At 33.6% G+C, this 16,139-nt stretch overlaps 1 protein-coding gene across 8 annotated transcripts in view; it reads left to right on the forward strand.

The window, feature by feature from the left end:
• Positions 1-3,755: 3,755 nt before the first annotated feature.
• Positions 3,756-16,139, forward strand: part of LOC123563165 (myosin-3-like) — a 90,276-nt gene continuing 77,892 nt past the window's right edge. For 6 of the 8 annotated variants that reach the window (XM_053529643.1, XM_053529624.1, XM_053529630.1 and 3 more), the window contains exon 1: positions 3,757-4,591. In XM_053529643.1, the coding sequence (XP_053385618.1) occupies positions 4,109-4,591 (483 nt within the window). In that variant the 5' untranslated portion in view covers positions 3,757-4,108. Of the gene's footprint in view, positions 4,592-16,139 lie in introns of all 8 variants that reach the window. The other 2 variants (XM_053529660.1, XM_045355806.2) reach the window with 2 other exon arrangements.

Raw genomic sequence — 16,139 nt, forward strand, 5'->3', positions numbered from 1 at the left:
GTCCGTCCACACTTTCCTTTAAACAACATCTCCTCCTAAACCAACAGGCCAATTTTGATGAAACTTCACAGGGTTGTTCCTTGGATGGTCTTCTTTAAAAATTGTTCAAAGAATTGAATTCCATACAGAATTCTGGTTGCCATGGCAACCAAAAGGAAAAACTTTAAAAATCTTCTTCTCAAAAACCAGAAGCCCTAGAGCTTAGATATTTGGTGTGAAGCATTGCCTAGTGGACCTCTACCAAGTTTGTTCAAATCATGACCCCAGGGTCAAAATTGACCCCGCCCTGGGTGTCACTTGATTTTACATAGGAAAATCTTTAAAAATCTTCTTCTCAAAAACCAGAAGCCCTAGAGCTTAGATATTTGACATGTAGCATTGCCTAGTTGACCTCTACTAAAATTGTTCAAATCATGACCCCGGGGTCAAAATTGACCTCGCCCCAGGGGTCACTTGATTTTACATAGGAAAATCTTCAAAAAATTTCTAAAAATAAACCAGAAGGCTTAGAGCTTAGATATTTGACATGTAGCATTGCCTAGTGGACCTCTACAAAATTTGTTCAAATCATGACCCCAGGGTCAAAATTGACCCCACCCCAGGGGTCACTTGATTTTACTTAGGAAAATCTTCAAAAATTTTCTAAAAATAAACCAGAAGGCCTAGATCTTAGATATTTGCCATGTAGCATTGCCTAGTAGACTTCTACAAAATTTGTTCAAATCATGACCCCCGGGGTCAAATTGACCCCGCCCCATGGGTAACTTGATTGTACATAGAAAAATCTTCAAAATAAACCAGAAAGCCTAGAGCTTAGATATTTCATATGTAGCATTGCCTAGTGGACCTCTACAAAATTTGTTCAAATCATGACCCCCGGGGTTAAAATTGACCCCACCCCAGGGGTCACTTGATTTTACATAGGAAAATCTTCAAAAATTTTCTAAAAATAAACCAGAAGGCTTAGATCTTAGATATTTGACATGTAGCATTGCCTAGTAGACTTCTACAAAATTTGTTCAAATCATGACCTCCGGGGTCAAATTGACCCCACCCCATGGGGTTATTTGTTTAGCTTAAGGAGGTAGGATACCTTGTTACAAGGGTAAATTCAAATTAGTTGAACCGCAGCATGTTTTTGTATTTCGTGTAATATGAAGTTTTAACTGCTACAATCTCAATTTCGTTTGTCTCTGTCCCTTCAAGTTCAATTTTTATCCAGGTTTGAAGAACATGACCCTCCAAAGGTATTTCATATTGAAAGAAGAAGGAAAATACGGATATTTAACACTTTTCAGTGTATTTTAGTTTCATTGATATCCGTAGATGTCTGCATAATTGATAATTTTACTGGTATGCACGTTATCTTTCTAATATAAGCTTAAAATGTATATGTCGCGGGGCTCGTGTTTCCATGGTAACGCATTTTCTCTCATTTTTAAACAACTATGTATAAAAATAGGGGTTTTCGACGGCTTCAGTGCCATTCTGTTAATGACCAACATGAAATATTTGGGTAATATTATTAGCAAAATACCAAGCACTTTACATGGTACCCTATTTTTCTTAAATTTTAAAGTAACCATGGCAACAGAGATGAATAAAATAGCTTATATCTTACTGTTTGTCGTAATTTCTTTAAAAAAATATTGAATAAGATTATCTTTCTAGTTGATGTAGCTTTAAAACATATTATTTCTAACGTAGGTTACATTTTCGTGTCATCTGCATTTATTCAAACAAATTTCACAGCTTAGAATACGTACAGCAGTACCCCTCGTCTGCCATTTTTCATGGAAAAATCGTTCAGCGTGCTGCTATTATTCTCATGGATATTGTTGAAATGAAAATAAAAAGCCGAAGCTGCGTTTCTTAAATAGACCAGTGTCAACGCTTTTGAATTTTACATTTAGATACATAGGTCACGGGCTTCGTTTCCATGGTAACATCAATTCAATTCAAGAAACCACAATTTTCTACTGAAATTTGAACAATTTTAGATCTTAGTTTTAGTATATAAGTAACAAATTATCAATGGAACCTGAAAAATAGATATTACAAATCGAACTGCTAGACTTTTTATTTGAAAATGGCCGTAACAAGTAACCTTTCACCCAGCTATATTCCAAATAACATTGGTTGCCATCATCTATTTTCTTACATTCTGCATAACATTTCAATATAACTACATAAAAGAAGCAAAATATTGATTATTATTCAGAGCAAAAGACTCATAAAAAATATTTCAGCAAATAATGGTTATTTGAAAATAGTTAAAATAAAGAAAATGTACAGAATTACGTACTTTCAAGATAAAAGCTATTAATTTTGCGCGGTAACTGACACGTAACGTCATGACGTCAATGACGTCATTTTAAGGCAACATTGTTTTGAAGCGTTTCTGCGGCAATTTATTCATTATTTCTGCATTATTAAACCATAAAGCATCAGATCGAAGACAAATGCATGATTTGTTTTCAGAAGAATGAATATACAAACACATTTAGTTTGTCGTAAACGTCGTCGTAAGTCGTCACATTAGCTTCCGGTTGGACATGCGCACATACAAATATGAAGGTAACCTACCTCCTTAAGCAAAGAATTTTTTTCAAGAAAGAAATTAAACTCAGGTGAGCGATATAGGGCCATCATGGCCCTCTTGTTTTACAAACACCTGCCCTGTTTTTCAAATTTTTGGTTAAAATTTTTTTTCTGTAAGCTGGTATCTCAGCATCCACTAATAGGAAAGAATTAAAATTGACATGCACTGAGCAGGTTTCATAACTTTACTTTGCAATTTTACAAAATTATGCCCCTTTTTCAACTATGCATTTTTTTGTGAATTTTTTTATATATGCTGGTATCTCAGTACCCACTAATGGGAATGGATTGAAACTTCACACACTTGTCCACTGTGGTGAGCTGATTTGCATTATACAGGATCTATATTTTTTTTGCATTATTTCAAAATTGTACCCCTGTTTTGACATTTATATTCATTTCAACTGACAAGGCCGTTGAAAAGTCGAGCATTGTTGTCCTCTGACAGCTCTTGTTAAATTATCTCCCTTCATTAAAGTAAGTTGACTGACAAGTTGAACAAAGTAAAGTTACAGTTTTCCCCCTTAATATGAAGGTTGGTGTGGTTCTAACCAGGTGCCTGAAGGTGGCAGTAGCAGAAAAAGTTGTAGAAAATTTGCTAGTCTTTCAGATGGAGCCATGACATGTTACAGAAATTATTCCATTTAATTATTTTGTTACAGTATATTATACCACACAGAAATGGAACAGGAGTTTCTCGTTATCCCGGGGATTTAGATGTGACCCTTTATCACAAACAACTTGTAGAGTTTAAAACATTAAAATTACCAAGGTGTAATAAAAAAGATATAGATCTATTCTGTAGTAAATGCATCAAGAATTGCATAGTGAATAAATTAGGGCAATTTTGCTTACACTAGCAGCTAGAAAACCAGAAAAAAGAAGGATTTTTTTTAAATTTACCATACCTAACCAGAAAAGTATAAACAAACATTAGATCTATAATTTACGACAACTTTAAAGCAGAAATCGAGAATATGAGAAACCCTAAGAATACGAGAAAAGGGGATAGATCTAGTGTATGTTTTTTATATCACTGAAATGCTTTAAAGTCTCAAGGATGAAGGGGAGTAATCCATTTGATGTATGGCTCAAACCAAGGGAAATAACATTTTGACAGAAGTCACGTGGTTAAAAGTTAGCTTGATGTTGTCAATAGCTACGCAAGACGCTTGGAGTTTTAATAATCGTGCGCTTGAAATGTAGATCGTAAAACGTTCATTTCTGAGTTGATTTGACGTAACATCTCTTCACTTTTTGAAACTTTACATTGTAAGACAAAAACTCACTTCTTTATCCCCCTTAAAACGGGGATAACTTTGTAAAAACAACTTTCGGAAAAAAAGTTACGATTCAACCGGAAGTTGTAGCGTAGTGTTTCATTCAACATACTATGGGAGTAAATAAGTAAATAATATGTAGGAGCAATAAAATGACTATTAAGGCGTGTAATTGAATGAGAAAAGTTAGGTTTCTAATTCTTTTGGTATTATAAATACAGGCAAACATGCCGACTGCAGTGTCACTGTCACAAATGGTGGATTTGTCCCTCGGGACACCAGAGATCGGGTCTGTCAATTTCAATGTGATGCACACGTTACTTCATGCCATCATTAAAAAGTTAAGTATTGGTGACCATAGAGCAGAGATCAATGAACATGACAGGGATTTTTTGGCAACATCAAAAATTCGTGCAAGATCCACACTCAGTGATGCTGACAGTGGGCGCGGAGAAGATTCAGAGGATGCTACAAGTGAAAAATCTGGTGTTCCTCCGTTTCGTCCATCACCATACCACAGGATGGAGTTAAAAGTTGAGAAACTAGCGCAACAGTTGGAAGAGTTAAATCAGCTTCCATCTAACAGTGAATTATTCGATCGTACCACAAAATCAAAAAGTGAAAGTGCTACTGACAGGCCTGTAGCAGATATGTGGCAATATATGCAACTTAAAAAAAGAGTTGATGCAAATGAAGAAGGTGTAGGAAAGGTATATTTGCAGTTTTATACACTTTACCAGTGATTGTATATGCAATTTACTAGTTATCAGGTACTTGGTTGTATGTTTTGGTATAAATAAGATGCTTTTAAAATAAAGATCGCAGGGCCAAAAAAAAAATTCTTTGTTTCCGGTAACATGCTCAAAAAAAATTAGGGTACTGGTACTGATGATAAACCCGGACAGATGATAAAGTCGAACACCTTGGAAATATTTGATTGCAATCGGTTATTTATAAAATTGAACACACCATCTAATAGTTTCCACTTACAACACCAACTGGTGTAAACAAAAACAAAATTGGTAAATATTCTGTATAAATAAAAAATACATAAATTTGTATAAAAAATATTTATCCAAAATTACTGGGGAAGAGGGTGTTTTTTTGCGCATGCTCACTGTCGAAACATGAAGGCCTGACATTTGTTAACCTTTCATTACTTGATCAGGAATGACTGTTGCAGCTTTTTGGGGAAAGTTTCAATATAATAATACCAAGAAAATTTTGTAAGTGACAAAGGGTTCGAATTTATCATCAGTCAACGTTCGTAAGTCCCCTTTTTACATACCCGTTTCAGGCCCTCACTTGTGTGAGTTTGCTTACTAAATATAAATTTGAATTATGTAAAGTTTTCCGCAAAGGTTAAGCTTTATTTTGATACTGACCATTGATTTCAATTTGCAGAAATAAAAAAGTTACAGGTAAAAAACCTCATTTTCTGTTCGGGTTTATCATCAGTCCCAGTAGGTAGGTCGGAATTTTTTTTTTTTTTGGAATTTTTTTTTATTAAGGGAGACTTTTCGAAAATTATTTTTGTGTCAAAAAATGAATACAAATAGGTTGATTATGCCTTTAGAGCATCAGTAAGTTGATTTCTAACATCACTGACCATGTTTAAAGCATGAAAAGTGCAGTTTTGCAACTTTTTGTCAAAAAGTTGAAAAAATTCTTCTCCAAAACCATAAAAACATTTAGGGTCAGGTCAAAAATTTAGGGTAGGTCGGGATACCGGAAACAAACAATTTTTTTTTTACGCCTTATCATTTCACCGACACCCATGTCCAAATGAGCCAGAAAAATCAGATGGTGATGCTCATAAAGCAGTTTATATTTTAGAAAAAAATTTAAGCCAGGATATTTTGTTAAAGAAGCACACAATTTATGCCCAGTAGTGTTTAAGAGTTGTTCTTATCACTTTTTCCAATTTAAAGGATAAATGCTATATATATTTTAAATGATTCAATATATTAAATACACTCCAATATATTATGAATGTATTAATTAATGTTAACACATCCTTGTGTTTATTTTGATGTCGATATATATACATGTATAAAGTTGTGCTTTTTTTTTTCATTTAAACATATTAACATTTGGTACTGAAAGTCTTCATTGAAAATGCCCCTGGTTAATGTGTCAGCCGCTCAGCTCAGAGGTTGTGGACTGGGGTTACGACCACACCTTCCCATATGACACCAGTGCTGGTTTTTCCAGAAAGTAGACGAGAGAGATTCAAATTCGCTTCAAACTTTCATCACAGTCAAGCTAAAATAAATCGATATAAACTATTAAAACTAAAGTAAAAAAAATGTTTTAATTCTATATTCTTTTGTCTATCTGACATAAAATGAAAATGAAATAAAAATGAGAATTTAAAACTTAGGGTAGGAATTTATCTCATTTTTAGAATATAATCAAAAGATAGCCAAAAATAACTATGACATTTTTTCTGAATGAAACATTGGTATTTCAACAAGGTAATAAATTCCATACATTCATTCAAGATATTTTATTTACTTCACTGTTAGCCAAGGTAGTGATAACCTTGTAAATAAATACTGTTATTTATTGTCTCAATTTTGGAGTTTGAAGTCAAGTGTGATTTATTATCATATCCACAGTTGTAGTATTCTGGTGCCATTGAATTTTTCAGTTCCTATGTACACCATTTTTCAATCCTGGTTCTGGTGGTTAATTTTTTTTTACATTGGTACAATGTCCATAGTATGTCAGTTTTCACTTTGCCACCATTTTACTATATTGCAAAAACAAAAAAATAATTTGATATTATCTAACATGGCACTAGAGTTAGTACTGCTGAAATTCTATTAAGCACATCAAGATTTTTTTTTCATTCTTTCCAAAAATTGTTCTTACCTGCTGGTAAAAAAAATAATATAGCTTTCAGTCTGGGTGAAAATGTAGTATAAACTGTCTTGAATTTATTACCAACATAGTATTACATTGTTCAGCAAAAAAAAAATTGAAGTATGCAATATAAATTTGGAAAGAACAAGCAGATTAGAAATGTTTATGCTGAATCAAAGTCAATTTAATTGTTTATCTTGTGTACAGATTTAATGAAAGTGTTGAAGTAGGTGAAAATGAAATGTCATTGAAATGTTTAAAGATGGTCCTATCTTAATACAATTAGAAGTGCTTTTGAAAAGACCAGGTGGGGTAGTCCCCGACAATATCAACTTCTTAGATCTGATCAAATCCATAGACCCATGCAAGCATACAGCTCTGATAAAGGACTTGACCTACTCACTTAAAACTTAAAACCGTACAGTGTGCGCCTGCATGTAAATTGTTATTTTGTACCCTTATTTTTCATTTTGATTGAATTGTAACAGTGTGTGTTGAAATTGTCACCTTTATTTGCTTTAAGTTTTTAAATAACCAGATTTTGATTTCAGAAAAAAAGTCTATGAGAATAGTCCACATATACCTTTTCAGAAGTAATTGTTTTGCAGGTACATGTATATGAATCATTTCAAGAACAGTTACCAAATGTATAATACAAAGAATTTCTGTCAAAAGATAATTCTGTCAGAATAATGATAAATCAAATTTACTGAACTTACCATGCAATTAGGTTAGATGGATACTTTTTACAAGAATGATTTGAACATCATTAAATCATAGAAAGAGTTGTTTTACTATTGTATATTCTTCTACAAAACAGTTGAATTCTGAGAAAGGACTTATGAAGAGAGACAACTTTTTGACAAGTACCTGAACAGTATAGGAGTATCAGGGCTTTTCATCCTTTAATTAACAGAGGCCAATATTTGGCCACTTCCCAATTGAAAATAAGGTCAGGGGGGGAAAGCAAGAGCAGTAAGAAGCAATGAGCTCATTTATGATTAGGAAACCACCAAATTGTGTTGTGTCCTCTGTTACATACCTCTTTTGCAGAAGGAAAAAAGACCCTGTTTCAATAAAATGCTCTTTTTCCCTACATGAGTGATTATTGCATATGAATTTCCCAATTTGAAAGGCCAGGGCCTCTTCCCAAATTCCTGATGAAAAGCCCTGAGTATGGTAAAAAAAAATGTTTTTGACAGGTTAAGTGTTGGTGAAAATCTTGTTCATTTACCAACAAGACTTAGTGTGAGAAATTAATTTTACAATTTATATTCCTTTTTTTTTATTGATGAATCTTGTCAGAACTGTTTCATAAAAGTTATCAGATTCATGTCTTTTTACCATTATTTTTTCTCATTAGAATGCCCAGGGCCCTTCTGTCAAAAATTGTTTATCACTCATAGAAAAAAAGATTAATCGATGAAAAACATACTTATTTTTCAAATTTAGGACCACTACATAAACTTATAACAATTAAGACTGTTAAAAATTTTGAACTGTCCAGAAGTGTGACCCTTTCTGGAGTCATTCTCTGAATTCTTATAAGGCATAATATGTCAATAAAATGACAATTCTTTAGAAGCGTAATAAACAGTGCCGTGTTTTATTCGCAGTTAATTTTCATATAAAATATTACTTTCTTTATATGATTTGGTTCTATTCATTTTCATAAGTAAACCTTAAATTGATAAGACCATACATAATTTTAAACATTTTTAGCTCGACTATATGAAGTATGTTGAGAAGTATCCTACTTACCCCTGCGTCTTTCGGCGTCCCCACCTTGGTTAAAGTTTTTTTACACTTTCTCTTTTTTCTCCTTATCTCTGTAATTACTTGATGGATTTGCTTTAAACTTATAATAGTTATTCCTCATCATCAACCACATCATACTCTCATACCAATATTTCATGAATTATCCCCCCCCCCCCCCCCTTTTACTTAGAATTTCAGGTTAAAGTTTTGATTCACTTTAACGCTATCTCAGTTATTCCTAAATGAATTTGATTCAAACTGAAAATAGTTATTCCACATTATCTCCCACATCATATGACACATGGCCCATAGCTCTGGTACCAATATTTTATGAATTATCCCCCCTTTACTTAGAATTTCAGGTTAAAGTTTTGATGCACTTTCACTATATCTCAGTTATTTCTAAATGGATTTGATTCAGACTTGAAGTAGTTGTTCCACATCATTACCCACATCATATGACACAAGGTGCATAACTCTTGCACTAATATTTTATGAACTATGCCCTTTTTTTCTTAGAATTATACTTATATAGTTTTTTTGATACACTTTATCATTCTTTATCTCTCTTATTACTTAATATTTTGGCACAGACTGAAGCTATTGTGCAATATCTTCATCCACCATTGGGGTCATTAAACACTCCAGTAACAGCTCCAGTTTCCTCAGATGTGCCCAGTTTCACTATCCAGCATCGAAATAGTCGAGCGCGCTGTCTCCTGTGACAGCTCTTGTTTTATAACTGCTTAATATTAAACTTGATACATGTATATGCAGTTAGGAAGCTATGTAATTTTGATGCTAACGAGGTTGGGAATAATCTAAAATTGAAATTTCTTACTTTTCAATTGATCAAAGGATGGTTCCAAATGTTTTATGTCACGCTATCAAATCAATCATGTTCGATGAGATGTATTAAAAAATCAGCAGAAGTTTTCAATAACTGTTCTCCAAGCCAATTATTGCTAGGATAGGGCAATAAAAGCTGCAGAGTAGAACAGCACTAAATTGAAATTGAAAGAACTTTTACAGCATGGCTTTGTTTGGAACACATTGTTAGAAATCTTGACTTGTTCAGCATTAGGTTTAGGCCAATCACACTCAACATCATAGATTTTTACCTCCAATTTTTATAGTTTTTGCCTTGTGGAATGGACCACATAAAAAATAAAAGATGATAGATTTTTTCCCTACAGACTGTTATATATTTACATTGAATTATGCAGATACATTCTGGTTTGGGTGGATACTGTTTTTCAACAACTGTGAGATATTTGTCAAATTGATTTAGTCTGACAACTGGTCTACCAAACAACAAACTAGAGGTGAATGACAATATCTTTATGACACACTTTCATGCTGTCTTTAGTCAGATTGTCTTGAACTGCAACATAGATTCACCATGCCAAACCTTGACTTGCAGTCTTATGATAGATACCTTTGGGCAAGCTAAAGTACAGTTTTGTATGCAGCAAACTAGTTTTTTTGTTTGTTTGTTTTGGGTTTAACGCCGTTTTTCAACAGTATTTCAGTCATGTAACGGCGGGCAGTTAACCTAACCAGTGTTCCTGGATTCTGTACCAGTACAAACCTGTTCTCCGCAAGTAACTGCCAACTTCCCCACATGCAAACTAGTTCATAATAGGGGTTGAAACTGTAATGCTACATGCTTCTTTTGTATTTAGTTCTCATTAAGCAGTTGCCAGGGAGTAACTCCATGCCTCTTTGATTTGAAATTGCTGTTGTGATTTAAGATAATGAGGAATTTGCACTGGCATTGTAGAGAAGCCATTATTTCCTTGGCAAAATGCACATAAATAATTGATGGACTTCATGTGATTCAGCTATTATATTGAAGTCTTGTTCATATATGATGGATGCTCAGATGCTGTGAATTTAAATTAAGTCTGGCACAAAGAGAAAAATTCATCATTGGTGAGTGAAATAGGGAAGAATGTAATAAAATATTAAAATGGCAACATCATAGCAACAGGAATAACAGTTTTTAACAACAGTCATAGTCTCGTAGCTTGATCAAGAGTGGCGTTAGGGTTTGGGTTGTGTCGTTTGCGGAGCCTGTGTAGCAAACCCAATGTGCACCTCCTCTAAAATCAGTCGGGCATATATAGTCCAACCTGAAAGAAGAAGATATTTCATATTACACTTCTTTCACACTCAAACTATCTATGTCTTGTACTTTAATTATGAATAGGTCCTGGAAGTCCAAGTTTCTGGTGTAAATTTTTTTTTATTTAAAGAAAAAAGCCAACATTGAGACAATTTAAATCAGATGTTACAGTCACTATTTCTGTTCTTGTTACCTACAGCAAATCTGCTGCGGAATACCCACCAAAGTCAATATAGTGTTAGTAACCCAGTCTAATCTCAGTACTTACAAACGATATAACTTCATAATCATATTGACATGTTTCAGTGGTAGACTTTCAATACATTATCTGGGTAATTAAGGTGCTTGTTTTCACTCTGGTATATAAGTTACAAATTTTGTATCTAAGGGTCAGGTTGATATCAATTTGCATTAATTTTAAGTGTATGAATTTGCACAATGTCGTTTATCAAATAGTCAAGAGAACATATGCCCCGCCTGAGAATCTTAACTCATGACCCCGAGATCCGTAGATCAACGCTCTACCTACTGAGCTAAGTGGGCGGGTTTGTTTGTTTGTGTTGGGTTTAACGCCGTTTTCCAACAGTATTTCAGTCATGTAACAGCGGGCAGTTAACCTAACCAGTGTTCCTGGATTCTGTACAAGTACAAACCTGTTCTCGGCAAGTAACTGCCAACTTCCCCACATGAATCAGAGGTGGAAGACGAATGATTTCAAACACAATGTTGTTTATCAAATCGTCATGGAGAACACACGCCCCGCCCGAGGATTGAACTCATGACCCCGCGATCCGTAGACCAGTGCATTTTTGTGTTGGAAGTTTGAATGAAAAGGTTTATGAATACTTTTAAAAGTAATCAAAAACAGATTTTGTGCCCTCTTTTACCAAGATAACTGGAACAGACAATAAATCATAGAACCAAGGACGTAAATATCAGCAAATGTTGTAAACATCTACAATTTATACCCAAAATAATACTACAATGGTTATTTATGTAAACATGCATTATATTTTATACTGATTTAAAATTAGAAAGACATTAGGCAATGGAGATATTTAGGTCAGATTTGGAACAAAAAGACATCCTTTGATTTCAAGAGACACAGTATCTTCTCTCAATTAAGCCCACAGGTATACCAATTAATTCTACCTGGCTGCTTATTTGATCTCCGATATGCAGGCACCCTGTTTTGTTGGTAGAGAAAATTAAAAAATACTGTTCGTTTTGAATTTCCATTCATTTCATCCCTGATGAAACAACATTTGATATTTAAAGGCTCATAATGCCGTTGTTTAAAATGTGGCTGCCACATTTTCCATTATGAACATAAAATACATTAATTTCTTGTCCTATATCTGTTAATTACTTTATGTACCATTTGTTAAAGGTTTGAATATTGCTGAATATGCTAGAATGTTTTGTTGCATCTATTGTTTTTAGTTCACCTGTCACTATGGTGAGCTTTTGTGAATGCTTGTCGTCAGTCCATCATCAATCCACAATTTCTTGTGAACACGATAGAGACCACAGTTTTCAATCAATTTAAATCAAACTTGCAGACACACAAGTTGTATTGGCATAATATCTCGATTCCTTTCGAAAACTGGCCAGATCCCATCATGGGTTCTAGAGTTATGGCCCCTTAAAGGGCCAAAATTTGCTATTTTTGGCTTGTGAACACGAGAGAGACCACATTTTGCAGTCAGCATGAATCAAACTTGCACACAACTTGTATTGGCAATCTCAGTTCCTTTTGAAAACTGGCCACATCACATCATGGGTTCAGAGTTATAGCCCCTTAAAGGTCCAAAATTTGCTATTTTGGCTTTTGCAGCCATATAGAGACATCATTTATGGTTTGATTTGATACAAACTTGCAAAATATCTTCAACAACAATAAATCTTGGATTCCATGATGAATCTGTCAGAACCAGTCATAGGTTCCGCAGTTATTTTATACCTGATTGTAAACCTCCCCTGATTTTAATCAAAATGGATTTATATGAGTAAGTACTTATAGGACTCATTTGAAATTTCATTATCGTCATTAGTTGGACTGAGACAATCAGGGTAGGTAACTATGGACTGATTTTATGTCAAATTACTTCCCTTTATTTCGAATTAGAATGGGTATATATGTCCGTAACTAATGAAGATACTGACCTTAAATTTCATTTACGCCATCAGATTGACTTGGACAATCAGTGAAGATACATATTGACTTAATTTATGACAAATTACCTCCCTTTATTTTTTATGTAAATGAATATACCTAGCAGCTTCTAATGAGATTGGTTTGAAACGTTATTTATGTCTTCCATGGTAAGAAATAGTCATGTTAGATAACTCTGATTGAACGTTTATCGATATGAATACTTTAATAATAAATTGTTGCAAAGGCTTGTACTTTGTATCTTCTACATGCATACACCATGATTACCGCCCCTGATTTTATTAAAAATGGATTTATCTCAGTAAGTATTTATAGGACTCATTTGAAATTTCATTATTGTCATTAGTTGGACTGAGATAATCAGGGTAGATAACTGTGAACTGATTTCATGTCAAATTACCTCCCTTTGTTTCAAATTAAAATGGATGTATCTCGGTAACCAATGAAGATACTGATTTGAAATGTCATTTATGCCATCAGATGGACTAGGACAATCAGGGTAGACAACTTTTAACTGAATTTATGACAAATTACCTCCCTTTATTTTATGTAAATGAATATTACTCAGCAGCATCTAATGAGATTGGTTTTAAATGTTATTTAAGTCTTCCAGGGTAAGGAATAGTCATGCTAGTACAAAAGTGCACCATTTGAGCCTAGGACCCCCAAACTTGGTATTGAGATTGGCCCACACTAGTATGTGACCCATAGGTCAAAAGGGACTGTTACAAGAAAATATTTATCCTGATGATGTTTAATGTGCATGCCTATGTTATCAATGTCAAAACTTGATCTTATCATTAAGAGCAATCATTATGGTACTCAGGTGAGCGATATAGGGCCATCATGGCCCTCTTGTTTATTACCTCCCTTTATGGCTCCAATTCTGTTTGGAAAGCTGTTGAATCGATTTTTAAGATAAAAATTTAAAGCATTATGAACCTTAATTTAAGGTCATTTTTCAATTTGATGAAAAGTCTCTGAGTTTTCAAATGCTTCTAATTGTTTTTCAATCTCTTTCGTATTTTAATTTAACATAGAAAAATGATTTGAAATTTTGTTAATGTAGGGTGGATCTGTTTCATGAACAATCTCTGTATCTTCTTTTATAAAATGCTGGTTCTGTCATACACTAACTTATTCATAAAGAGTTTAGTTCAGGTTTACGAATGAATTTAAATTAACTGATTTTGGAGTATAATGAGTATTGAAAACTTTATGTCGGCTTACAAAAGCAACTGAAATGCGTCACACCTTGCATTTAAAAACTAATAAATTATATATCAGCAGAATGATTTAAAACTTTAAAGTACCTGGACCTTTTAAAACAATCAACTCAAAGTTTCGATGAAATGTTATATCTTTACTTTTCATTGCTTTGCTGAATTTACAAATATTTTCATATCTAATTACATATAAGTAACAGTTTACATAATATAAGTAACAGTATTTTTTCTCAGTTCACTAGCGGTTGGACAAATCGGGATTGTTGTTTCACTGTTTGAATATCAAGACACTTGAGATTGTTTTGACGGCTATGTTTAGTGCATTAACGTTATAATTTATTCATATTGACGTGACTAAATTGGGCGTGTTGTGTATGCATTTGTATCTCAAAACTTGGCACTTGAAAAAATTCCTTCCGATCATGAATTAATAAATTTCCTTTCAAATATAATGGTTGAGTTGTACTTTAATGGATGAAAATCAATAAATTAATATTAACCTTAATATAGTTGGTCGGTTGACTAGCCAACCATGCTTTATAATATATGAAATCCAAACTAGATGATCAGGTCAATATAGATACATAAACTTTACTCCGAACAAACTGGAAAAAATCTCCTTTTCAACTTGTTTGGGCACTTTTGCAAACCTTGCATTGAGAAATGTTAGAGATTGGCTACACACATTATTTGTTTGCATGAAATAATGATATAACTTACTTAGAACATGATAAATTTTATTAAAAAGAATACATTGCAGATGATAAAGGGAACTTTTTAACTATTATAGAATAGAAGTAAATGGTCTGTCCATCCTATTTAGTAATTTGACCACTCTTTTGATAGGATTCAATTATTATGTAAATGAGCAATGCAAATTTATTTAAATGAAGCAGCAAAATGAATACTTTCAGTTCTATCTTTATCTTTGTGGTCAGAGGTTATTCAGTCCACTATTGTAACACTAAACATTTTCTGATGGTCATGCCCATATTCAATTAAGCCAATATGTAAGCCCAAGCAGAGAGCTCTTGGCTAAGTCAGTGTCTTCTTTATTGTCCGTGATGTATGCACTGACAACGAATTGTTTCTTGAATAAACTTTTGAACTATTGAACCTGAACAAACTCATTGACAACTGTAACATTTCTTCCTACTGATGCGGGAGGCATATAGTGATTGTCCTGTCCGTCCGTATGTTCATTTGTCCGTCCATACGAGGTAAACCAAATGGGACCGTTTCGTCTAGCATCAATACCCTTTACTAGAATGACTTGATACAAATGCAGATGTAACCTGTGACCATTCCTCATCTTCAGACATCACCTGACTTCAGTTTGACCTTGACCTGAGTCTTCTTTTGGGACTTAGGGTGCTTTATATGGGCCATTTCTTGGTTAACCAAATGGGACCGTTTCGTCTAGCATCAATACCCCTTACTAGAATGACTTGATACTAATGCAGATGTAACCTATGACCATTCCTCATCTTCAGACATCACCTGACCTCAGTTTGACCATGAACTTGACCTCGTTTTGGACTTGGGTTGCTTTGTATCGACAAGGATGCCACCAGGGGCATCAAGCGTTTATTGAATGCAGCTTCTTGTTTTTCAAATATATTTAACTAAAATAACAAACATTATGATTAAATATAAAAATCTGTAATGCATTCTGAATTCTTCCCGATAGTATACACTGATCAACCTAACATCATAGTTCACATTCCAAATATATTTATATCATCCAAGAATTGTATCTTTTATATGAAAGCTCGGAGTTGACAAGTGAGTGTCTTTGTATTTATGAAATTAATTCATTAATTATTAATAATTTAATGATTAACTTGTGGCCGCGAAATTTAAAAAAAAACACATTTCAGAGCTTTCAAATTTATATCCATTCTCATTCATTTCTTTACCATTGCTACTGAGAGCCAAGGTTATTCTCTACAGTCAAATCAAGAAGTTTTATTTGGGTATATGAATTAATTAGTTTGTCGAAAGTTTGCATAATTTAAGTATACCCAATCTACTTCATACTCAAATGTAAAATACTGAACCATATTTCACTTATTTATACAGTTTTGTTTTATTGTCATTCG

The sequence above is a fragment of the Mercenaria mercenaria genome, chromosome 2 (assembly GCF_021730395.1).
Source record: "Mercenaria mercenaria strain notata chromosome 2, MADL_Memer_1, whole genome shotgun sequence".
Classification (NCBI taxonomy): domain Eukaryota; kingdom Metazoa; phylum Mollusca; class Bivalvia; order Venerida; family Veneridae; genus Mercenaria; species Mercenaria mercenaria.